The 26,740-nt window shown below is 41.9% G+C and overlaps 1 protein-coding gene across 3 annotated transcripts in view; it reads right to left on the bottom strand.

Annotated features, from left to right (window-relative positions):
• The window catches only part of znf423 (zinc finger protein 423), a 166,046-nt gene that overhangs the window by 122,578 nt on the left and 16,728 nt on the right, over positions 1-26,740 (bottom strand). For all 3 annotated transcript variants that reach the window (XM_075470669.1, XM_075470671.1, XM_075470670.1), the window contains exons 2-3: positions 18,820-18,882; positions 503-688 (exon numbers count right to left, since the gene is read on the bottom strand). In XM_075470669.1, coding sequence (XP_075326784.1) covers positions 503-688; positions 18,820-18,882 — 249 coding nt within the window. The remainder of the gene's footprint in view (positions 1-502; positions 689-18,819; positions 18,883-26,740) is intronic.

The following is a 26,740-nucleotide window of genomic DNA, read 5'->3' as shown; positions in this document are numbered from 1 at the left end:
TTGCAGTAGCAAGACAGAGAGTGTGCGTTGGCTTGTTAAGGGAGCGTTTGGATTAATCTGTAGGAACCAGATGCCCCTGCCGCGTTCCTTTCAGCCACTCCATTAATTACACAAGTACTAATAACGGCCTTTGTGTGTGTCCCTGTGGAACATATGGGTATTACTGATTCCAATAGCTATAGGTATTCAGAACAGGGGAGGGGCTGTGTCACCCAGGAAACTATAACAGCAACAATTCTACATGATGCAACTCATCTGATAACATGTCATCCTTTCCACTTAAAAACACGCAGAGTTTAATTAAAAATCTGTTCACGTGTTGAACACATGATGATGAGCAATTAGGACCTTGTTGATGAGGTATAACCAGCTAAAGTCATATCCATAACATTCAGCTGGTGACAGAAATTCAGTTGCTCTGTGCGGGTGGTTTTCTGAGAAGGGACAAAACGATGTGAAGCTACAGAAGAAAATACGAATACAAGGAGATCAAAAAGCTCACCAGCTGGACAGTGGTTGGTTCTGTGATCAGTGAGATCAGCCAAACAGTCAAAGTCCTGCTGACAGTTGTCACAGGTGAAGATGGACTCGTCGTCCAGGTCATCGTCGTGATCTCGCTCGTCACGGTCGTCGTGCTCTTCGTGTTCTCCGTCTTTGGGCTCTGCCTCTCTGTCAGCAGCAGGGACTTCTGGGAACACACAAATCACTCGTTTATTGGTCTGCCAGCATATCAGCTGTAAGGTTGAGGGAAAGATCGTTGTATTATGCACTGGGTCCTCGAGTTACTGATTGTATCGAGCATAAAAAAAAGATCTGGGTCACATTAATTCATGGTAAGTTGGTCATTCTGCTATCTTTTCATTGTTACCTGTACAGTGATAAGTGGTTGTGTCTTTACCAGCTATGTGTAACCAGTGATGAGTCCTGCGCGACCGTCACTGGTGATTATACGTTGTCTGAATGATCACGTGAGCGTTTGATGTGATGTGCGTGAATGTGTGTGTCCTGGTAGCAGACAGAGTGTGAGAGGAGACCAGTGGAGGGCTGTGTCAGCCCAATCCTCAGTGCTCCATTGTGTTTCCGTTTTCACACCTTATTATCACATTATAAACGCTGAGGATTCAATAGGACTGACACTGAAGACACTTTGGCTTGAGAAAGAAAAGGAAAGGAGAGGAAAGGAAAGGAAAGGAAAGGAAAGGAAAGGAAAGGCAGAAAAGGAAAGGAAAGGAAAGGAAAGGCAGAAAAGGAAAAGACAGGAAAGGAAAGGAAAGGAAAGGAAAGGAAAACAGAGGAAAGGAAAGAAAAGGAAGGGAAAAGAAAAGAAAAGAAAGGAAAGGAGTAAGACAAAGTGATTAAGAAATATGGAGCGGGAGGAGAATAACAAAATAGGTCAGTATAACACAATTATTTCACTGGACTGACTGTACAGTTAAATAAGCTTATACATTCAAAAGCCTGGTTAAGTTAAGTCTCTGCTTTTACGTTTCAAGTCTGGCTAATACAGAGAGTCAATAATCTCCATTTCTTTTAATTAAAATCACCAAACGTTAATGAGTGCAATTAAAGGTCAGAAGTTTTAAGCCCTGCTGTTCTGTCCGTTCAGAGCTTCAGACGTCATTTTGTGAACATGCGAGGTGGAGAAGGCCCTTCTTTTAAATCACGCTCTATTTTTAGCACTTTAATTATTGTGTTTTTAGAATAAGGGTGACCATCAAAATCAAGCCGCAAACACACACGCGAGGATCTAATTAGAGGGATTCCAATCCCTTTCTAACATTACGACCACACCAGACAGTGAGTTCAAACAGGTGGCCTGGAATTAGATTAGACTCATTTGATTAGTGATGAGGCCTTTAGAGGCTGTCCAAAAAGTGAATGAAAAATAAAGTAAATGCAGTCTGTTTTACTCTAGTTGACCACTCCCACACTCATACAGCAGCTCTTAGTCTATAAAGTCTTACAGGCTACAATATCAGAGCCAACGGGGGCTCAATGTCTCGCCCAAGGACACGTTGACATGCGGTCCAGGGAAGCCGGTAATCAGACGACCGACCGTTCGACTGTCAGATGACTGAGCTACAGCTCTCTGTAAGGTGGAGAAAGGTCCAAAAGGTCATCACTGTGGACCATTATTCAATTTTTAATTCAAACTGAGATTACATTACTGCTTTTTTATTAGGCTTAAAGGATAGTTAAATACTGTTGATGCACATTAACTTTTTAAGGGTTTTTGGGGGGCATTTCTCACAGAGTTGTTGTTGATCTAGTCAAGCTTCTTTGTCTAACTAAGGGATATTTAGGCAAAGAATGCCTCCGTATTATTTTCTTTTATTTATTGGCTTGGAAGCACAGTCGCCTCCCTACACAAATGTCCCTGGTTCGGATATCAGCCGGTGCCTTTCGGCGTGGAATTCATATGTTTTTCTTGCGCCTGCATGGAATTTCTCCATCTTAGTCCCACAGTCCAAATAAACACACACGTTTGTACTCTACTACTACTCGTTTTCCATCTTTGTTAAGCAAAAGTCACTGTAGTGAGAATAAGTGAATCAAAGTGGGACAAATCAAGTGAAGCAGTGAAGGTTCATCCCACTCCGATTTATTATGGGAGTTATGTTGGGAAAGGGGGATGCTGGGAGGTGGGGAACGAGGGACTGAGGTGATGGGGTGCTTGGTGGAGCTGCAGGAGAGGTAGACGGTGATGGAGGGATAGATGAAGGGATGGGGAAGAAGAGAGGGAGGGCGTTGGCCATCTGTCCAGTGGTGAGAGCACCGTCTGGCCAGGGAGAGAAACAAGCCCATTGGCCGAGAAAATACATGCACACTGGTGCACGGTCACATACACACCAGCGGTCCACGTCCTCACACACGTGCACGCTGGTTATTGTGCTTACATATAAAAAAAAAAAACACACACAAAGATGTGAGATGTAAATGCGCAAATGAGATAGATGTGTGTACGCTGGAGTGTGGAGATGTGAAGTTACATTGTTTGACAGAACTCGACATATCAGCAGGATGCGGCCAGTCTTCATCTGCTTTTTATTTGCTAAAAACGGTCAGCATAAAATGCTTAAATATGATTTTAACATTCCTTAGAGTTCCAAATACAGACATTTTTGAGTTCTCCTGGGAAATTTGTACAATTATTTTTTCTTTTTTTTTTTCTTTTTTTGTTGTCAGCCATCACATGCATACTTGAGCAAAGACCAGCAAAGCATCCGCAACATGCACACGCTCCCCCGGGAGTCCTGATGCCAGAGGTGAGGGCAGCGCCAACTCGAATGCATGCCAACACAACCTGCTGTCATAGCAACAGTGGGAAGAGACTGATGAAACCTCTCCATCTTGCTTCCCTCTGTCCCCATCTCTCCCTTTTTTCTCTTTCACTCTTGTTTTTCCTCATTTACTCGTCCCTTCATTTGGCCTCACGGTGCAGAGGGATAAGGACAGAGGTGGGTGTCACAGCTGGTGGGTTTCTATTTGCACATGGACCTGTATGGTACTCTGGTACCCACCCACCTCACTCCACACAGGGACAGGATAATTACGTGTCCTCTTATGGATCTCAGAGGGAAGCTGGTGATGGGGGGGGGGCTTCAAAAGAACATGGCTTCTCTGAAGATGTAGATGCTGTGGCTATAATGATCATCACCTCTCCCAGACCGACCTCCTGTCCTGGCCACGGTGTGAAAGTGTGTTTGTCACCTTATATGTGTCTGTGTTTTGTTCCTGGCATTGTTTCTTTATGAATAAAGGAAACAGATGAATTTTTAGCACCAACACACACGTGAACAGGCCACATCTGCACACCACATCTGTATTTTTAATCACAGAAAGCTTGCTAACTGAGTCCATTGTTTCATCAACACACCTGTAATGGCCTCAGTCAGACCAAAGTGTTTAGATGCATTTTTAAAGTCCAGTTTTGGTCGGACTAATACATCTTTTTTTTTTCTTCCTTGTGTCAAGTAAGCATCCTTAGATTGTCAGAAGTCATTTTTCCATTTTGATCTCTTATTTATTTTTCTGCTTTAACTTTAAGCTGCGGAAACTTGTGAAAACCTGAAATCAGGTGTGACTCTACTCTGTATGAAACCAAGTTCCCATTGTAAGGTTTTAACGGCTCATTTCCACTAATGTGTACGTTTGGTCCATAACATACGGATGATAAGTTTAACGTAAAGAACTTCACTTCAGCAGTGGGAAAGGCTAATGTTGGCTGTTCTCCTGTCCTGTTTTATAAAACATATGCACAGAATTACTGTGACAGCAATGTTATAAAAGATGTATGAAACTGAACCACTATGCATGCACAGATTACCCTAATATTTCAATACCAATGTGGGTTAACTATAACTGTGAGGTTTTCATTCGATTGTGTTCAGTCTCACAGTAAAGAAAGTCATTTGTTAGCCTTAGCGGTACTTCGTTTGTCAAACTTCCTGGCCCACCTTGTGGTCTTCCTCTGAAATCTTTTAACTTTTGTGGTGTATTTCGATGTACTCAAGGCCAATTCCAGAGGAGATGAAAAAGAAGGAAGATGGATGGAGTTTCACACATCCATAGAAGATTTCAGTTGACTCGCATACAAACACGCACATGAGTGGAAACTAAGTCCAATTTTCACATCTGAGACAAATTTGATTTCAATCAGCAGTCACCAGTGTGGACGCTTCAAAGACGTGATCTGTGAAGCTTGGGAAGATCCTCTGACAAATTTATAAGCTTTTTTTTTTTTTTTTTTTTTTTTAAATTCTGAAGCAGTCGGTGAGCAAGGAGCTACAGCCAATGAGACAGGGTCAGGGGACAGTTCAAGCTTAAAACCTGGAAAAGGAAGGTGACAAACAAACATACGGTAAACATGATGGAGAGAAGGTCACGTGACACCAACACCTTTATGATGTTTCCGTGATGCAGCATCCTGACGAAGCCCTCAGTTCTCTTATTCAAACAGGTGAGAAGAACAGACTGAACCACCCCGAACAACTTGTGTCGCGCTGCAACATTTAGGACAAGAGAGATGACCATGACAGCTGGAACTGCTGCACAATTTATGATTTATTTATTGACTTCTCAGCACAGCAGTAGATCAGCTATTGTTTACTTTGATTTAGTAATTGCATTTACAATCAGGATTATGCTTAATTAATATATCTAGAGTGTTAGCTCTGGACTGAGTATTGTTCAAATAAATAAAAAAAAAACACCTAAAAATAATTAAATGTCTGCAAATAATTCACAAATAATCTACAATCGCAGGCCTTACTGAGCTGGACGTCGCTTTGAACATCAGAAGCTTTTGATGTTTCTCCCTCATCTTTCTCTTGATTCTTACAAAGGTTCCTAACACCTCCTTTTTCCTTCTCTATGATACTTCATCCCCACCCCAGCTACACCGAAAGCAGCAGCAAGCCTACTTAATGAAGGCAGGCAACTCCCGTAGGTGCTCAGAGTGCAGAGCAGTGTGTGTGTGTGTGTGTGCTGGAGTACTGATTGAATAGTATGACCGTGGTCCCTTGCAAATAGCTCTTGCTTTCTCTCTTTCACACTCATACACACACACGTCGGTGAGATATAGCTGTAGTCACTCAGAGACACACAAGCACACAGACTCTACTGAGAACCATTATCTCTGAGTCACAGACTGTGCCTATGCCAGGAATAACTGCACATTCCCTCTCTAACTCACAAACACACACACACACATCGTGCACACAAGCCCTCCAATCTCAAGAACAGACACCGTGTTTTGTTCTTAAATCATCCACAGATGCACACACGTATTCAAAATCTTGTCCAACGGTTTACCTAAAAAGAAATGGTAAAGAACTCCAATTTTCCAACTAACCAAACAAAAATATTTTTGTTAAATTTCCCCAACAGCACAAGTGGAGTGTTTTAACCAACTCCAGAGCCCCAGAGCCCTGCTGCTGTTCATTCTATCCAAATAATGTGGACTGAATCACACTTGTGATGACGGCGAATGCAATTAAATTCAATTAACGAGCTAGTAGGACAGAAAACCAACTGCATTGTGGGTACCTAAAGACTGGCCTCAAATCTATTGTTGAGTCTGCAGGGAAAGCAATTTCTGTGTGGGGAAAAAATAAATAAAAATAAAAAAAATGGCTTTTTTGCATTTCCATGTCTACTCTGTGGTAAAAAAAAAAAATACTTTTGTGGTTAAATGTCACAACCGCGTCCTGATCAGCATGTCATTGTTGGTTGAAATATATCTATTGATACATTATTTTATGGCAAAGTGTCACATTATGTACAGTTTTATGCAACTCCTGATCCAGATCTCACTTCTTTATATTTGCTTCCAAGCAGCCAAACGTTCTTCTAATCTTTTAAAATTGTCTTGAGCGATAGTTCTCCAGCTCTTTCAAAATGTTTTCTTTGGACACTTTTTTACTCATCATCAGTCCAGTCCTCGTCTTCAGACAACAAATACAAGACATTTTTGCTTGAAATAAGCAAAAAAATCTGCCAATGAAACTAGTGAAAATCGGCTTGTCAAGAAATAAAATGTGATATTTAGGACTTTTGAGTTAAAAGTGATCTTGAAATTAGCTTAAAAACCTCTTCAAATGTAAAAAAAGCTTGTTTCATGTGAAATATGACTCAAAACAAGATGTTTTCAAGACTTTTTCACTTAACAAGATATTCAAGATGTCTTGTATTAAAACAAGTCCCTATATCTGGCTGAAATGGTACTTGTTAGGCAGTTGTGTCATATTAAGTGTAATGAGATACTCAATGAGACAAATATACTTGGTAAGATTTAGATTTTTTCCAGTGTACAATCAAGGAGAGTTGATGTATTTTATTATAAAAGCAAATAGAAGAGATATGGTCAGTTAACTGAAGGTTACAGTATCCAACATTTTTCCCAGCTTTGAAAAAGAACCAACAGGAAAAGAAGAGTGCCTGCAGCAGCAACTTTGTAGTAAATTGATACAGACGTCAGAATATTTTAAACAGAAATCCAACACACATCCTCCTGTTGTATGCAGAGGCTATCTGCAAATCATTTGTGATCAAATGTGCCATTACATAAGATATTGTGGAAACGTGGCATGCAGCCTTCCTTCTTAAATTATCCCATGACTTTGATTTAGGTATCGTTGTAAAGTGTGAGGAGTGCTGTGTCTCCTCTTGATGGGACAACATATCTCCCTGCTTTGAAGACTGAATATGGATGCAAATCCTTTTCAATAAAAGTTGAGATGAGTTTGTAATTTGCTTTGCCTTTTCCGAGTTGGAATAAATCCCCGACTTTGCTCGCTTGATGGTCACCTGGTTGGTAGCAGCTACAACTTCCCCGACTGAAAACATGTAATGTGGTTTCTCGTGTTTGGCAAGTTTCCAGAATATTTTCATTCAACCTCATAAAAGCCAAAGGGCTTCCATGTGCTAACTCTTAATGCAGACATGATTTTCCAAGTTCCTTCTTTCGAGTTCCGTCAACATTACCTTATGTAACAAAATCTGTTTTTGACATTTCTGAGTCTGTTCAGAATCTTCCATATCTCGGTGCATCTGAGATTTGATTATTTCCCCCCAACCCAATATAGAAAAGGCACCACACTAAACACTAAAGCAGCCTGTCACAAAGATACATCATTTGTTCCCATTTCTTTAGTTGCATCTATGAAAAACAGCAAAGATAACACAGTCTGACAGACAGAAAACAGGATTTCTGCAGCAACAAGGTGATTCCCAAAGAGCTGTTAGCTGAAAACTTGGCAATCTCAGCATGGTGTGCAGTGTGTCCTTAAAACATTTGAGGAAACTGGACAAGTGGAGGACAGAAGAAGAAGTGTCAGGCCTAAAGAACTATCTACAGCAGATGAACAGGATCTGAAAGTGATGTCCTTAAAGCATTACTATGTAACATTTCTACCTTCAAATAACAGCTTGAAAAAAATTGTGCGGCTGGAATGAGTTTTAAGATTACGATTGGCCTGTCTCCTATGCTCTTCGGGGGTCTGAGTTGGAAAAACTGCGCTATGTAACTTTGCTGGAGCGGCCCGGGAGCTGAGCGGAAGTACTTCGACTTGCTTTCTGGCACACCTTCCGCAAAAACAAATAGACCCCTCTCACGCTCCCAGGTACATTTGATTACGCTTACCTTCTCGGTCGACATAGCTTGCACCTTCTGACTCCTTGCTGGTTCGTCAACAAACGTGAAACGTGGAAGCGAAAGGGTGTTGTATTTACGACAGTGTAACCGTACATTACCTCCAAGCCTGTAGGGGGAGCTCCATAGTGGGCTTTTTGAGAAGTTACATTGTATTGCTTTAAGAAAGCTTTAAGAAAACTTGGCATATCTCAGCAGGGTGTGCAGTGTGTCCTTAAAACATTTGAGGAAACTGGAGTGGAGGACAGAAGAAGAAGTGTCAGGCCTAAAGAACTATCTACAGCAGATGAACAGGATCTGAAAGTGATGTCCTTAAGAAAGAGGAAAAAATCCAGCAAAGACCTGACACAGGAGCTGAGAGATGCATCTGGACCTTCAGCTGATCCATCTGCTGTTGGCCCAAGCCTCATCAGAAATGGGCTCCATGGAAGGGTGGCTGTCAGGAAGCCGTTCTTAAGGAAGGGAAACAGGGAGGAAAGGCTGAGCTGTGCCAAAGGACACAAGAAGTGGGCTGAAAATCAGTGGCAGCAGGTCTGATGGAGGGATGAATCCTCCCCAGAGCCCGGAGCTCAACATTACTGAAGCAGGGTGGGATCATGTTGGCAGAGAACGGAACAAAAGGCAGCCCACATCCAAAGAAGAGCTTTGGGATGTCCTTCAAGAAGCCTGGAGAACTATTCCTGAAGAGGGTTCAGGTTGGAAATGTATAAAGAAATGAAGGTTGGCTCAAGACTTTTACACAGTGCTGTTTATATTGTATACTCACCTGCTAGATTGGCCTGTAAAGGTTCAGCCTGGGATAATGATGCCTTATAGGTAAACCTTTAAATTAGATTCCAGAGTCATTTTAAGAGCTACCAGCTATTCTAATTTGAATGTTTTCATAAGCAGGCCTGACCGCGTGACAATATGCAACATAGATTTGGAGAAAAGTTTAAGCTTTGCGTCTCTTGAGGAAAAGCAATAAGCAATATTCTTGCTGTATCCGCCAGCCTGGGTAACCTGAGGACACTGAGCCGTTTGTTAACAGATACAAATATATGATACCACAAGAATAATGAGGTCACTTTGCATATCTGCAGAAAGATACATGCAGGAGGTGTGTGTGCAGTGTGTTAGTGCAGGTGTGTGTGTGTGTTCATGCACACCCTGGGTAATTAGATAAAGAGGAGTGAATTAGCAGAGTCCACAGAGCAGAATGATGTTACACAGCCTAACCACGCCTAGCTGAGACCCACTAATCACCACTCGTTAGCCTCACAGACGAGGACATGTGGAAGCTTGTACGTTTTCATTGCATGGGTGTATTTATTAGTTTGTCTGTGTGTTTTCTCTCATTAACCACGTTAAAATGAGTTCATTAAGGTAATTAGGAAGCTCAATAATAAGGAGCCAGAAACATAGTGGACAGGAGGGAGGAAGACAGGCAGAGCCACTGTTCCCTGTAACCTCACAGGACTGGGATGTAAAAACAAACTGAGGATGCTGGATCCAAACACACTCAGCTTAGATACACTCCATCATACAGGCTGATTCTGCTTTCACTTCCCTGCTATAAGCAGATGCCAAGTTAAGCTACTTGGGATACAAACTGGAACACTAAAATTCAAACGCACACAGTCAGCATGACCACCATACATGTCTAGATATCCTGCGGGAAGAATACTAGGGAACTAATGAACTCTGGGAAATGTTCCTGAACTGCCCCAGGGTGAGAGAAGCGCACTAACAGAGTGTGCCAGAGCTGGAGGGGGAGTTAAAGGAGAATAAAACATACCATGATCCTGCAAAGGTAAGGTAGTTATTCAAGTGTTTGATTTGGCAGACAGGAGCTGTTACTGTGACCTGTCTGGGACACTGCGGCTCAGAAAGATGTATATCTGTTGGCCAAGCATGCATAAAACACACACACATCTCTATCTACACGCCTAGAGGAGGCATCAAAGGATGGAAAAATGTGTGTTGAGCTTCCAGAAGAATGTTTAGAAACCCAACAGATTCAACACAAGCCTCTCATTCTGCTGCCTGGTTCAGATTTACAAGCACCTGACTGAGTAACATACACTCAATATGAACTACCGATGAGGTTAAAATAAGATGTGTTTAACTCATTTAGAGCATCCAATTGGGACAGAGAGTGTGTACTCGAATGAAAACAGTGTTCAGTGCTGGAGGCCTTTTAAATCTGCCACTTCTTTCCTAACAAGCCGTGTGTTCAATTACCTTCTTCCAGCAAGATTCTACCGAATGAGATTTCAATGTTTTGGCATGATCATGTTGTTAGATGAGTGCCAAGAGCAAGAAAATGCAGCTAATCCTACCAAATGCAGGGAGTTTGATCTCTTAAATTAACTTTACAGTAAACGTTGAAAGTAAAACTAGTTTGCAACCAAAACAACTCACAACGTTTATTTGATATAGGAGTTCTGTGGGGGAACTGATGACCAGGTAGAGGGAAAACTTTGGGAGGTGACACAAATAAACTTTAAAGTAAATGCCCTTAAACACCAAGCTAAGCCATCGGGAACATCTGCATCTCTTATCTTTTCGGGGTGCAACACTCCATCTGCACTGTGGGGCCACGTAAATGCACGAGTCCTGTGCACGAGAGAAAAGCATCCCGATTGGCTGTTCAGCGTAGCTGGAAAATCTGTGGTTTCCCCCACTCAGAGAGGTTTATCCTTAGTTTTAGTCTCTGCTACTTTCTATCGCACGCCAACAAAGTCTCACTCGTCATGTTCTAGAAGTAGATAAAGAATTCACTGAGCAAACGACAATGATATCATTAACAAGCACTGCTGTGTTTAGGTTTTTATCCCGTGTTGAATACAGTAAACCGATCACAGCCCCTTTAACGGAGAGTCAGGTCCTCCTGCACAGGCACTGACGACACATCCAAGCTGGCAGTTGGACGTTGTCTTTGCAGTGTGCTCGAATACTAGACAGTCACAGCACGAGGAAACCCAGCAGTGACACTTCATTGTGGTTCCTGACTTTAGTTTTGTGTTTAAGAGCCTAAAATTTGGAGCTGAGCTCCTGTACTGGAAGTCCAGGGCAGCATGTTTCTGATCATGAAAGACATCACAAAGAATGAGCAGCGACTCCATCCCAACAGTTGAAGTTTGATCGTAAACCTGATAAATCATCTGTGATATGCTGCTGAAAACATGCAGCAAGTGTTTGTAACAACACTGAAATAATCTATATTTATGTATTCATTAGTAAGATAATTGATCAAGTAATCCTCCGCTTAATGATCCACTTTTGTAAGCTGTAATCAGTAAAGTAGTTTAATTACTTCAGGGTAAAGTAACCAGTGACTGGGACTAATTGTATATTTGCATTTTCCCTTCTTACAACCACAAAATTGATTATCGATTATTTTCAGGTCCGTTGATCTCGTAAAAATTTCTTATTTCTTTGTAAATGCCAAGTCCAATAAAACAAGAAAAGAGTCCAAGTGTTTAACCAGGAGCCAGTTTCAAGCACTAATTAAATCTCACAACATGTGAACATGTTGCATTGCTGTTCCATGTCACTTATACGACTGGGTCAGCACACAGTATAAGGCATATTGAGCCATCAAGGCTAAATAACAATTAGTTTAAACACAATAAGAAGCGAGAAGACACCGTTAGAGACGATTGTACGATTCATGGCAGCAAAGACAGTTCTGTCTGAGTTGTTCTCACCAAACAGATTTGAGGATCACTGGTGTGCAACAAACACAGATGGACTGACGTAAAGCTCTCCAAAAAGCTAACGGTGGCTAACCTTGGAGATGACGCCTCACACAAGTCGTATGCTGATGAGTAAAGTTAGGATGACAAAGCCTGAAAATTAAGAATGAAGACAAAGCACGGGAGAGAGTCTCTGCTGAGCAACCTTAATCATCTTTAACTCCACAAAAGCCTCTTTGTTTACGATAACTTCTGCATTTTCTGCAGCAGAGCAAACATAAAAGAGCAAAACAACACCAACACGATCAGGAGTACCCCTCAGATTGTTCCACACATTTTGGAACTACCTCTTTGTGGCAGAAACATGCCACAACAGGGAGATGTGCGTTTTGCAGAGCTTTGCAAAGCACCAAAGTGGCTGCAGAAGCATGTTGGGACCCTAACTGTCAGCACAATGGCCTATTTGGGCTCCAAATAGGTGGTAACATACAAAGGACTGTGGACACATTTGGCACTGAGAGCACACTCAAATGCACACAGACACACACGGGCTGAACAGGTGCAGCTGGACACGACAACACAGGCCTGCTCCCCGACTCCCAGGAGAACCTCCCCACCACCCCGCTGCTACCCTCTGGCTCCTCTGTTTCTGAGCTCAGGTGTGCATGTGTGTACATTGAGCATGTGTGTGTGTTAGGTGGCTCTGAAAAAGAACTCCTCCCATGTCCCTACAACCACCTCCTGTCCCCCTATAGCCTGTGTGTAGTTGTGTTTTCACAATGCAAGGCCTCTCGCCTCTTGGGAGGGGATCTGCTGAGCTACCGAGTACACCTCACATACAAAGACATAAATATATGCACACGAATACACACACACACACACCCATGGGATGTGGTGCAGTCAGGGAGAGTAGCACCCAACACTGATGTCTGGAAAAAAGGATGATGAAAGAGCCATTAACGTCATGGAAGGAAGCACAGGAGACACAAAAACACGTACTTAACACCATATATATATATAAACACAAAGACATGGAATAACATACAAAGGAGATTACCACAGATCCGCAGAAACACATGCAAATAAGTTGAGAGCTGCTCGCTTTTTATTTTTTTGTGTGCACGCACTCCAAAACAAGGTTTAAATGGTGCAAAACAGACAAAAACACAGAAGCACTGCAATGTCGCAAGCAGACAAAAGAGTTCACACACACATCCACAGGAACTGTTTTCCTGCGGTAGCCTGGGGAAATTAAAACTACATTATGGACCTCCAGAGGGTAGCAGTGAGAGTGTAATAGAGGAAGAGGAAAAGAGAGGAAGGAAGCAAAGGAAAGATAGAAAGAGAGAGAGAGAAAGAGAATGTCCAGCATCCTGTTTGTCAGCTCTGTCCATTGGACAGATGAGGCAAGGAACCATGAGAGCAGAGAGGAAGGATGGATGGATGGATGGATGGATGGATGGATGGATGGATGGATGGATGGATGGATGGATGGATGGATGGGTGGGTGGATGGACCACCTCGAGGTCAGATCTGAATGCTCCATGTAGCAGCCTGGAGGACTCAGTCCTGACTACCTGCTCAGTGTGGCTGTGCTGTGATGCATTCACTTTGAGGAACCAATGAAATGAGAAGCTACTTGTTGTTTTGCTTGGCAGACCTGACCTTTGGGTTTCACCAAAGATGGTACGCTACAATAGAAGGGGACTCAGTTTATTTGGAGGCATCGTGGTGCCCTATCGGAAACACCAGAGAAGACATGGGTTGGCAGTCTTTATTGTTCAGACACCTGCTTTGCAAATTTGACCTTTAAAAGCTGGGTTTTGCCGCAAAACTAATTATAGTATTATTATTCTATTTTATTATCATGTTAAAGTCTGACACTGTTCCAGCCAGGGATCAGGGAGCTGACAGTCAAACACTAAATCTATTTATTTAATGTGTTTTCCCTCTATAGCACTCTTTTTTCTTTATTTCTGCAATCCTGCCCCGCGGCCTGCCCGAGTCTATGATTTATCTTTATTTCTAATATGGCTGAAAAGTGAAAGAAAGTGAATAATGTATGCTGCCATTCTGATGCTTCCACTTTGAATTATTTAGCTTCCTCTTTAGAAGAATTGCTGTCTAGTTCAAGGAAGCACGGCTGAATTATCCTGATTTTAAGACATGAGGTACGGTTAAACGGTTAAAAAACAAACTTACTCTTTTCCTTGACCTCGTTGGAAAAAGTCTTGAGCTCAAGGAAATTTATTAAGATAAATAGTTAAGGACTTAGGGAAAGGCAGCTGCGGTGCAATGACACTCTGTGATGTGGGTGTTTGCTTTAAAGGTGGCAGCAGCAAGGAATTGTGGGATAAAATGATCTCCTTTCTTAATAAAGGACGCTCCAGTGTTTCCTGTGTTAAAGAGGATAATAAAGGAAGGACTGAAGCTCTTTTCCTTATCATTTAGAGACTTTTAAAGACTATATAGAAACTGAAAGTCTATATAACCACACCCCAGTTAATGCATAGTGTAGCAGAGACAGAGAAGGGCACGTTTCAGAAGGATCTTGAGGCTAAATAGCTAAAAGCGAACTAAATATCTTCACACTGAGTCTCAGTAAGATTCAATGCTTCAAGGCTTCTTTACAGAAATTTGATTTTAACTTTTAAATTCTAGTTTTTGAGGAATCAAGGCTGATATCAGACTGATCACTGTTGGTTGGATGACTTGTTCGATTATTGCATCCCACTCCGTATCCTCAGGTTGGATGGTCTGCTTTATCCTACTGTACATTCACTGGCATATTTATAAAGTTATTCCTGGTCCAGTCCAATCAAACCCATAGACCTGCAGTCTTCACCAAAGGCACAGGAAGTTATCACCTTCTCTACCAACAGTTGTTCCATTCATCTGCCTTAAGCTTGCACTGAAGTTGGGGAAGAAAAGCAACTAAAATGCTGCTACCTTTGCATTGAATCAGCTGTAAAACAACTTGAATGCTAAGAGGTTAGTTCATTAACACATTCAAGCTTATTTCAAATAATTTGAAGAAAAGCATCTGACTGGAGGTAGTGATGGCACATCCCTCTGAGTCGCTGCCCATCTCGGAAAGGACAATACATTAAAAGATGGACTTAAACCATTCAGGTATGTCATCAATCATTTGATGCCACTTTCCTGTTCATCGAGTTGTATTTTGCTTCTCTCAGTTTTAGAATGAAGGGAGGTTAATGTTTGCTCTTTGACTTCATCATTTCATTGCTCCAGTGTGTAACTCTACAAATCAGCTTGGAAGCAGACACACAGAAAACAGATGAAGAATAAATAAGAACAATGAATAATGATGAACAAACACTTTCCTGGCATTGATGCAGGACTGCCACCTGATAGGTGCCGGTCACTGTCTCAATCTCAAGTCATATCCGTGTTAACACACACACACACACGCACACGCACACGCACACACACACACACGGCGAATAACAATAATCCAGTTGGTCTCGGTTTCTAAGTTTCAGCTTGGGGACTCGACAAACCTTTTCCATGATGACTCATTGGCTCTGTAAGTATGCGACTGTGAGTGTCTGAATGAACACACAGAAAGAGTAAGTGTGTATATCTGTGTGACTGTGCAGTCTACAGTGGAAAATCATAGTTCTACAGAAAGAAAAGATGATTTTATCGTTCTCAGTGATTATTGAACATGCTTGTAAAGTGCACTCCTGCCTGATCTGACATCATTACTCCTTCTCTAGTCTAAACTGTTCATACATGTCCTGCTAAAACCTCTAACATCTGTCTGTTTCTTCTCTCTGGGGGAGTGAGGTAACAACAAAAAAAAGGAACAACAAGGAAAGACGGGAATGAGCTGTTTTTCTGTCCCTCTGTAGTAAGGGAGGGTTTGGGGGTACCTTTAACCTCAGGGGGCTCCTCTCTGGGGAAGAACGGCCACAGAGAAAAGCAAAGGAGGGCAGGAGATCCAGGAAGGGGGAGAATAAATTGGCTCAATGCTATTTCCTTCAAGTCACCCTCCCTCTGCCTTCTCTCCAGCGGGTTTTTCCAAACTCAACACACATTTTCCAGAGAAAACGAACAACAGGCATAAAGAGTAAAAAAATAAAACTCGTGTAAAGAAAGAAGAAGGAATGGGTGGAAGATTGTAAATCTCATAGCAGGAAGGTACATTTCTCCATTCTGATTTACTTTTCTTATCTTGGCACCAGGCAAACTCCCTGGGAGAGAAGGAGACGACTTGGTTTTTTTCTTTTTAATCTGGGAAACAGGCAGCAAGTCACGCTCCCCATCCCTCTCTCACACGCACTTAATATGCACACGGATGAACGGTAAAAAGTGAAAGGACAGAAGAAGACATGACAATATTAAAGACATGAAACAAGGGCAGAAAAAAATGAGAAAATTTGATGCAGAGGACGCTGGAACTGGGAATAGATGGTAAAATCCAAATTGAAAGAGTGGCTGACTAAGGGAATATGGGACAGTGTGTTTTTTTCATGGGAGGAAGAGTTTAAGATAGGTGTGTGTGTGTGCATGGGTGTGTCATGGGACTCCAGCTTCCTGCAGGAACTGACACACACAGCAGTTCTAGTCAGCCACCCAGGACCTCAGTCAGCACCCCCCTGAACATGCACACTCTGACACGCACACACAGGCCTGTGTGGGGGCCCCTGGAGGAGAGTTAGCACAGGTTTGAAGAAGGAGGGGGGGTAAGTATGAAAGGATGGGAGGGTTCGGCACGTCATAGACACCCCAGGGGTCACACTTTCCTTTCCTCCAATCCCCGCAGAGCTCAACCAGAGACGGGGCAAGACAGGCAGAGGAGAGATAACTGCATATTTACCACATTCAGCAGTATCTTGTTTCCCTGCTGGGATCCAGTCAGAGGAAGTGTTTAACTGTTCTCTGATAGGCTGCAAACCGGAGCAGAAAAACTAACTACAGCTCACAAACACCGACAGCGGTTCGACGGTTTTGAGCCAGAATATGGAAAATGTGTGTGTCACACATGTCACTGAACAACCACAACAGAGAGGACACGGACGGGTTAACATGAAATCTCTTCTCACGCAGCTGTGATACTGATGCTAAATACCACATCCACTAATGAACATGTCAGTTTCAGACAGTTAGCATTGTTGTTCGCAACTGTTGAACTGTGAGCACAGAAAGTTGATTTCCTTATGGAAAAATGTTTAAATAGAAGAGTTTCTAGCTCCTCAAAAGGTAACACTTTCTGTTTTTTCTGAGTATCTCAGACAGAATACGGCTGCCTTTAAATATAAAAACACACGCACGTGATACAAACATTAGAACTGTACCCGCAAGCAGAAAAGCGTGCCTGTGAGGGAGGATTTCTGCTCGGCGCACACAAATGTGCTCCCACCAGCGCGGGGCTGTGATGAGTGTGCACCCGACTTCTGAGACTCTGGAGGTGGGGTCAGTCTGCCGTCTCCCCTGAACGCTCCATGTTAGTAAGCTCATTTTCAGAATCATGACATGCAGGCATGACTCCTAAAATGAACTCCCCAGCGTGGACCAATTCCTGTTTCAGAGGGCCTGGGCAAGGGAAATCAACTCTGAGGTCTGATACATTTTGCCATTATTCTCTTTCCTGCATGCATAATTATTCAATAAAACAGTTATTATAATATACCGACTCACCATTATTACAATTTCACAGCTTATGACATATATTTTGTCCATTAATATTTTCTTTATTGCCAAAGATGACAGAAATCTAGCCATTTTTGGACATTCTGCCACCCTCTCATATCTTGACCACTGTAACTTATCCTAATGGAAAACTCCGACACCAACATCTTTAAAGAGATTAAATTACAACAAGGACACTCAAGGATAATTAATAGATGATTATCTGTCATATAATTAAATGTCATAGTCATGTCAGCCGTACAAGAGGAATTGTACCCCTACTTGACATTTAGGGGCCTGTAAAAGTATGTAGCAGATTTTTTTTTTTACATTTTTTTTGGTTTTTATTTGTTTTAATACTCAAATTAAATGAAAAAAGATCTGTGACACTACTTCTAATTCTGGTGCTTCACTTCTACCACAACCACTGCTACACCTGCACACAGTAAGATTCACTTCTGTTGTTACATGTGGCAAAAGTATGAATGGATCTACTATTACCATGAAGGGAACTGCATGGTTTAACCTACAGAACTACTAATAACAATATTACAGGTACTACTACTACCCGAGCAACCATTGACATTAGTTTTACGATAACTAACACATACTAATACATATAGAATGTGCAAAGCATGTTTTGAATTACCCTCACTGACCGCGCAGCTGTGTAGAACGTTTCGATTCTTAATCACATTCATCTAAACACCTTTATAAATCTGAATCATTTCTCCTTTCATACATAAACTGTTGTTGATCTTATACAAGAGTGAGTGAGAATGATTTGAAATTTCCATCTCAGAGTGGAAACGAGAGAAGAGAAAGATGGAGAAGGGAGGTGGTGGTGGGTGGGGGCACAAATCAGAGACTGGTTTTTGAGAAACCACAAGGAAAAATAAAGATCTCAGAAAAGAACTAAATGAAAAGAAAAGCCAACCATCTCTCCCACTTCCTCCCAGGATATCACCGGACCATAGAGAGCAGTGAAAAAGCACACAAATCCCTCTCCTGCCCCCCCACCATCTCTTTCCGTTCAGGCTGACTCCAGAGACCGAGTGCTCTGTTTCTTTTCCCATCTCATCATTTCAAATCTCCTCTTTTCTCTCTTATGATTTTCCCTCCTCCTAATACCACCCTTCCGTCTCTGTTCATTAAATCTTTGTCTTTTCCACTCTCGCCTCTTTGATCTCCCTCTGAGCAGGTCGTTGTAAAATCGTGTGGATTTGAAATTACAACTGTGTGAGTAAAACCAATAGACTTTACTTTCTTTGTGCGGATCTGGAGTTCACGGGAACTCTATTAGAACGTCAGTGTGTGTGTTTGGACGCTAACCTGTCTGGACAGCCGATTCCTCCCAGGTCCCTCCACACTCCGAGGACTCTCCTTCTTCTACCGCTGAGGAGAAAACAAGGACAGGGAGAGGAAAATAACCTTAAAGAGGGTTTTATATTCAGTGTGCAACAACCTGTAAGAGCTTAGTTTTCAGATCGTGACCAAAAATGAGCTCACTCTCATTTAAAGATGCAGGGTTCAACTTCAATCCCACCATGACACCACAGTCATGAAGCATTTTACAGGCGATGCTAGCTGAAGCTAAACCGTGAGAACCCAAACTAGCATGATTTAGTTTTCTTCTTTATTTAAGAGTAATTTGAGTGAGGTTAGTGCCATCCCATAGGATGCGCTGGGTGCTGCACTCTGCTTCCGAACCGTTTCATGCTGATGGTTGAATAACGTGAGAATGTATCGGTCAGGCATGCCATCCGTGCACTCTGTGCTGAAGCTGAAACGAGTTTAACTCGGGTGCAGCCAGGCATCAAAGAGTGATCAGACGTCTAAAGTTGGCGCTCATTTTTCTGAGCTCTCTGCAACTTTCCGAAACAGGCTGTCAAATTGCTCCCTACTCAGCTTGAAGCAGATCTGGAAGCAGTCGGAGTACAGGTGCAGCTCCCGAACAAGCCTAAACTCTGCACTCCTGTCATGCCCTGAGGATAGTGTGAGCTCACAGCCTCTTAGCTGCTGCTCGTCTCCTCCTCGTGAGTAAAAGTAATGTCAAGGCTTTCCTCTGACGGTGTGAAAGAAACAGCCAGCATTCAGGTCTGCACTAAAAAACTAGAAACTTCAAATGCCAACAAACTTGAATGCAATTTGCACGTTGGAACGCTCCAAAAAGTGTTTTAATGTCCTTGGAGGAAGCAAAGATGGTGGCATGTTGTCTAATGCTGGGTCCAGCTGCTACGTTCCTGTTCTGTGAGTTAGTCCTGTGTGTGAGAACAGTTAAGTGGCTGTGCCTTGTGCTGAGTGTCATCTATAGAGCTTGACAAATACTGGCAAAAAAAAGGAGGACAGAACACAAAGATGTCATGTGTTATGTGTTCTTTTCGTCCACTGATCAAATAAACAAACTGTCAGATACAGAATACTTTTTAAAAGGAAATAGGAGTGATATATATATATATGTGAGGAAGAATACATCAAATTAAACATATTAGGCTTTATTAAGCTTTGGTAAAACTGCCACAGACATACAGTTCAACAGCTCAGAGTTCCTCCATTTCTCTGTGTTTTAGGTTTTTAGACGAAGCTCAGAACTGTTCTCAGTGCGGGCAACATTTCCCAGATGTTTACAAGTTTGTTTTTGTAATGGTGGGTTCTGGTGTTGGGAATGTGGAATTAACAACTTTCAAAGTGGAAAAACAAATAAAGAAAAGGCCAACGTGACATTGGATTTCATAGTCAGGATATAAGATATTAGAGAATCTGCTTGAAGAGGAATGATTTGCTGTTTTTAATGATGAAAATAAGGAACTTCTCATCTCAGATATAAAGTGAATGCAGCGGGATTTCAAGCCCAAGGAAGAAATAAAGACGGGGAGGACGACAACTATTCGGAGCTGGTAGTGTGGAGTAATAGTAACCTATGAATCTGACGGAGCAAAGTGACAGGGTTGTGTTATTGTTGGAGTTTTATTGAATGCAGCTACTTCAGACATCCAGATACAGGCCCTCAAGCACAAAATAAAGTTGTGTTTTTCATAAGATTATCCCTTTAAAAGCTGGGATCTGTGTATATTATGGAATGTTGCACTGGAATAGCAAAAAAAATGTGTAATGGTTTAAACTCTGTCCTTAAAAGTGCAGATTCGAGTTATTGAAGTAGATTTCTCACTTTTAATAAACTTCAGATATTCTTCCAGTCTGTTCACACACTAAAATCTGAGATACCTGTCTGTGCCACTTTGGATTTAAGAATCAGGTCTCTATAAACCACGACAGCTGTATCAGTGATTTTTATGGACTGAGTCTGCATCCAGTTGTCTGCAAATATGTACTCAAACGCTCCTAAAAAAGACTGGTTAAGGAACAAGTATGCAAGTATTGACAGTGTCCCCAGATCTCTTTGGACACATTCACACGCAGACCTGATCAGAGCAGGAATGTGATACCGACTTCCTGGGTACAACAGGAAAGAGGGAAGTACAGCTGGCACACAAACAGGAAATGGCTGCAGCAACTACACAATGGGATTTCCTTTTCACACCCTCCCTAACAGAACACATCGCACTTCTCACTTACGCACCTCTATTTCTGATCTTTGAAAGCCCTTTGCTCTCATCCTGCTCCTGCCGGCGACCTCCACCCTTCTGGTTCTTAACACCTCTGCTCGTGCTCCCTCCACGTCTTCCTAAACTCCCCCCTGACCCGCCCCATCCTCACGTTAGACCTGAGCCAAGAGCTCAAATCAAAACAAGAAGTTATAAATCAGCCAAGTGTTCCTTTTAAAAGACAAACAAAGGGTTACGGCGAGTTCTTGTTGAAGCTCAAACCCACTGAGACATAACAAAAGGTGCAGATGTTCCGTCTGATCTGGTGTTTACCAGGTAATGAAAACTGAGACGACAGATTGGCATCACACACAAAATAAGCCATTTTCACACAGACACTGAGAATTTCTATCTGAAGTAGTCAGACCGGCTGCTGACGGAATTTATCCTGCCAGCTGCCTAAAACAAAGTCAACTTGCTCTCCACTCTTTCTCAGATTTTATTACTACATTTAGAAACGAGACCGATGCCCATATTCTATCCCTGATGTGCTGGAAACCAACAGGATCTCCACTGCATCCTGTCCCATTACCAGTATGCATCTCACATCTCCCAATGTGTGGCACACTGGAATGGTTGGAAGACTGAAAATACATGAACATTTCATGTAAACCTCATCAGCAAAGCTTATGTTGAAGTAATGTCTCATATATTTATGAAAAAATGAACCGATATCAACTGGAACCCCGTTTGAATGTTGAAGATGTGATTACATCTATAAGTGGACCCTAGTTTGGCATAAAATTTCACATTCATGGCCATAAATGATGCCCAAATCTGGCCAAAATCTATCTACCATAAAAATCTCACTTTGTTGTAGATACGACACAGAGTCAAAGCGAGATTTCCACATGATCATAACAGTAAAACAAAGTGGATTCACACCATAACTTTGCTGGTAAATCATGGCACACCATCATTGGTTGTGATTACCAACACTGACAATTTCTTTTTACAATGTAACATCAAACCTGACACTTTAATTAGCTTTAATAAGACGGAAGAAACACTGGACAAAAGTCTGTAGAGCGTAATACAACTAACAACACATAAGTCTTCTATACCCAAATATCCTGAAGACTTTTTCCATCTAAAACATATACACAACTAAACTGGCTAATTACAGCATGTGTTGCCTTATTTGTTGTAAAGACAAAGTGACAGAGTGATGGATTTGGTGAGGATGCACACCGTGGAGCTGCTGTTCTCTGCAGCAGTTTTATTAAAGTAAAAAAAGAATCATCAAATGCATCCATTCCTGTGCTATTATTACCAAAAATATGATCCATTTCAAAGTAGCAAAACAAAGCCAATCAAAATGATCATCTATATTAACAAATGTTCGACCGCAGCAAATGAAATCAGATAAACTTGAAGGGGATCATCCTGTATAAAAGTCACTGCCACTTAATCGTATCTTACGCCATGTAGCAGCTAACAATGCCAAAGCCAACAGGTGCCTAGATTTCCATCCAGCCGGGCAACAGAAATTCTACTTTATTTTTTCAGAGGAAAATTAGAAAATCGAAAAGTGGAAATATGACACTGTTTGTGTTTGAGATGCCAGTCAGTTATCTGTGCCCATTTAAAGCAGCACGTTCGGCAGTTCTCCTGCATAATAAATGCAGTTATAAGGATCAAACCTTTTAGTGACAAACATTGCTTCATCGTGTTTTATTCTACTGAAGAGTATTCCCAAATTCCTGGAGAACAAGGAGATCAAAACATCAAATTGAAGGCAATGAAGGCAAAAGAGACAGCTTTATCCTAGTCTACAAGAACCAATTCAAGTGCTGAACTAAAAGTTGCCCCAGAGCATGGAGGACCATGAAAACCACAGTGATTATGGAACATTCTTCCAAATAAACATGGTTCAAATCCTGTCTTACTGCAATGTCAGCTGCTTTCTCACCACAAAAGTGTAGACAAACTAAATGATTTTCCTCCCATAACTTGCAAACAACTGTAAAAAGCTTAGACCCTGCCCTGTGTACCAACATACAGAGGCGCATGAAAGCATGAAGGAGCATGAAGGAGGATGAAGATGAGAGCTGAGCTCATCTCAAAACTCTGGTTGTGCAGCTTCCTCCCAGCAAACTCCAGTGCTCATCGTTTGATTTAAAAGATATATATGACCGACTAAAAATCTAAGGATGCAGACCTGGGCCGAGACTAAAGTATCTGAGACATCCCTTTATGTATCTGGGGCTGGAGTTGGTTCTGAAGGCGAGATCTGGACCACAGCATGCTAAAAACAAACTAATGGACACGCAGGACAACACGGACAAATGCACTCGAGATGCATTCGATTTTGAACAGAATTCCCTCCACATCGAACCCTCCCAACGTCTGCCAAACACAGCAGACGACCAGGACATAAAACAAAGTCTTTCCCCTCAGCTAATAAGAAGGCTTAACTCTGACTATTAAAGACTATATTAAGTTCTGCATTGACAATGTAGTCCCTAAGATGGTCGTTACCCACTGTCAATAACCCAATAATACCCAATAATAAGCCACACATAACCAAGGAGGTCAGAGCACGTATCCACAGAAAGAAATCAGCTCAATGTCGAGGAAGGTTGGAGATAATCACCCGTTCGCACCGGAGCAAAGTCTTCATGTCATGGATGACAAGAAACTGGGACAGCTTGAAAAAAAAAACAATCAGAATTTACAGTATTCTTACTCAGCAGTTACTGACGAGGCTGTAAATTCTCTCTGTTCTGAAAGGTGTTAAAATCCTCCCTCTGAAGGTTCAGTCTATTTTTATGAAGCTGTGTAAGAGAAAGTCAACGGGCCCCGATGGCCTGCCTGCAATTTCGTTTAAATATTGTTCTAATGAATTAGCAGATGCTCGGTATCCCATTTTTTTTTTTTAAAGTCACGGGACACGCACGCAGATCCTGAGCTCTGAAAGAGGTCAGAAAGACTTTAGACCCGTTGCTTTAACATGTGTTGAGCTCATAATGGTAAATATGATCACACCCCAGACCGGTTTGCATAAGGAGGAGGGGCGCGGTACAGAAGATGCAGCTATCAGTGTGACCCAAAGGCTCATGCTCGGGTTTTATTTGTTGATTTCAGCTCCGACGCCGTCCGTCCTCACTTCCTGGTTAAGAAACCTATTCATTTTGACATTGATTTTTTAATTATCAAATAGTTTTATTCTCTCTTAACTAACAGATTCTAAACGGTTCATTGTCTGAGGGGTGAGCTCTCCACTCACAGACAAATGCAGAAGCAGTCAGTCTAATAATCTTATTGTATCTTATTCTCAGACGGCACAATCATTTTAAGGCTGCTAGGCCCTTGTGTCTGTCATAAAGAGATTGATAACTTTAAGGTGTGGTGCGAGAGGCATCATCTCATCCTTAATACTCACAAAACCAAGAGGATATTGACCCAAGAGTTGTGGGAGTCCTCTAATGATCGGAGACAGTACTATTGAGCAAGTAAGCTCTGATAAGTACTTATTTATTTTGATTGATACTTCTCTGAGATGGAAGGATTGTGTTGACTATTTGTGCAGTAAAATGGCTGAAAGACTGCCTTTTCTTCGGAGGCCTAGATTGTTTGGAGTGAGCACAAAGATCGTGGCTATTTTTTTATCATGCATGTACTGGAAAGCCTCTTAAGATATGGAGTGACAGCCCGGTGTGGCTCTCTGCAATGTTAACACAAACTCAAGAAACTGATGAAAATGAGCATGAAAGTGATTGGCAACGATACTTACCAGTCTCTCCCATCTTCATACGAGAGTACTGTTGTAAAATTCTGACAGACCCTTCACATATTCTGTACTCAGAATGTGAATTATTACCATCTGGGAGATGTTATAGGGCCATGAAATATAAGAGCAAGCATTTCAAACAGTCGTTTCTTCAATCTTCTGAACAAACAACAGTGTTTTTTTTATCCTTTTATGGTTCTTTTACTATTTCTTTTGCTGTTGTTTTTGTTGGGGGCAATAGAGTCTCATCTTATCATCTCTCAACTCACAATCACCCATACCTTATAACCGTTTCAACGGACTGCGTTACTAAATATCTCAATACAACCAAAGTCATGCCTACAGTATCTTCAAACACATTCATTCCAAAGGCATTCGTTTAACATGATGTTTTTGCTTAACTCTTGACATACTTTACATACTGCTGCAAGAAAACAGGAAAAAGGTGCAGTGATTTATTCAAACGTGTGCAAACATAAATGTAAACACAGCATATAAGACAGTTTTAACAGTTTTAATAAGCTTATAAGTCAGTATTTGCTCTGAGCTCCTTTCTCCTCCAACACAGCCTGAACCCTCTCAGACGAGCTTTCTGTCCTTTCTTTAAGGAGTCTTCAGGAATAGTTCTCCAGGCTTCTTGAAGGACATCCCAAAGCTCTTCTTTGGATGTGGGCTGCCTTTTGTTCCGTTCTCTGCCAACATGACCCCACACTGCTTCAGTAATGTTGAGCTCCGGGCTCTGGGGAGGATTCATCCCTCCATCAGACCTGCTGCCACTGATTTTCAGCCCACTTCTTGTGTCCTTTGGCACAGCTCAGCCTTTTCTCCCTGTTTCCCTTCCTTAAGAACGGCTTCTTGACAGCCACCCTTCCATGGAGCCCATTTCTGATGAGGCTTGGGCCAACAGCAGATGGATCAGCTGAAGGTCCAGATGCATCTCTCAGCTCCTGTGTCAGGTCTTTGCTGGAGTTTTTCCTCTTTCTTAAGGACATCACTTTCAGATCCTGTTCATCTGCTGGAGATAGTTCTTTAGGCCTGACACTTCTTCTTCTGTCCTCCACTTGTCCAGTTTCCTCAAATGTTTTAAGGACACACTGCACACCATGCTGAGATATGCCAAGTTTTCAGCTAACAGCTCTTTGGGAATCACCTTGTTGCTGCAGAAATCCTGTTTTCTGTCTGTCACACTGTGTTATCTTTGCTGTTTTTCACAGATGCAGCTAAAGAAATGCGTCTTTGTGACAGGCTGCTGGTAACAAAGTGCCTAAAGATCCAATTTAAAACAATTTTAAGCAAATTCTTTGCTTATTTTGTCTGTTATGTGTAGATTCAACACAGGTACAAGGACTGGACTAAAAATTAGTGAACAAGCAGCCAATGTCCACAGAACTCTCTCTTAATATCACTTTAAAAACAAATATGAGGACCTGTGTCATTCATGGTCAGAGATTTAAATCAAAGCTTTCAGTTTCAGACAAGCGATGATTTCCAAAAAGATTATCAGCTTTTTATACATGTACAAGATGAAATTATGATGAAAAGGATGTTGTAGTGGTAGCTGGGAGTGTTCAATATATAAGTCCTAGTCGTACTGGTAGCTCTGCCTCTGATAAAAGCCCATTTTTTCTGATGAGGCTGTGGGGAATAGAGTGTGTTTTATTAGCCAAGCACACATAGCTTTATTTAGATTCCCACATCCTCCCTCTGTCCCCCTCAGAGACACGCACACCGTTATTGTGAACCCTGCACACACCAGGGGGCCTGTGTGGTGGGGGCGCATGTGGATGCATGTGTGTGGAGGCTAAGCCATGTTTAAAGTCGTGTATGATTAAAGGAGGAAGGGAGCGGAAGTGTGTATGCCACACAGTTGTTTTTAGGAAAAAACAAGCGCTCAGAAATCTGCATGTGGTCATCA

Source organism: Odontesthes bonariensis, chromosome 7 (genome assembly GCF_027942865.1).
Source record: "Odontesthes bonariensis isolate fOdoBon6 chromosome 7, fOdoBon6.hap1, whole genome shotgun sequence".
Lineage (NCBI taxonomy): Eukaryota > Metazoa > Chordata > Actinopteri > Atheriniformes > Atherinopsidae > Odontesthes > Odontesthes bonariensis.
The sequence above is the reverse complement of the archived record's forward strand: the minus strand, read 5'-3'. Positions and strand labels throughout refer to the sequence as shown.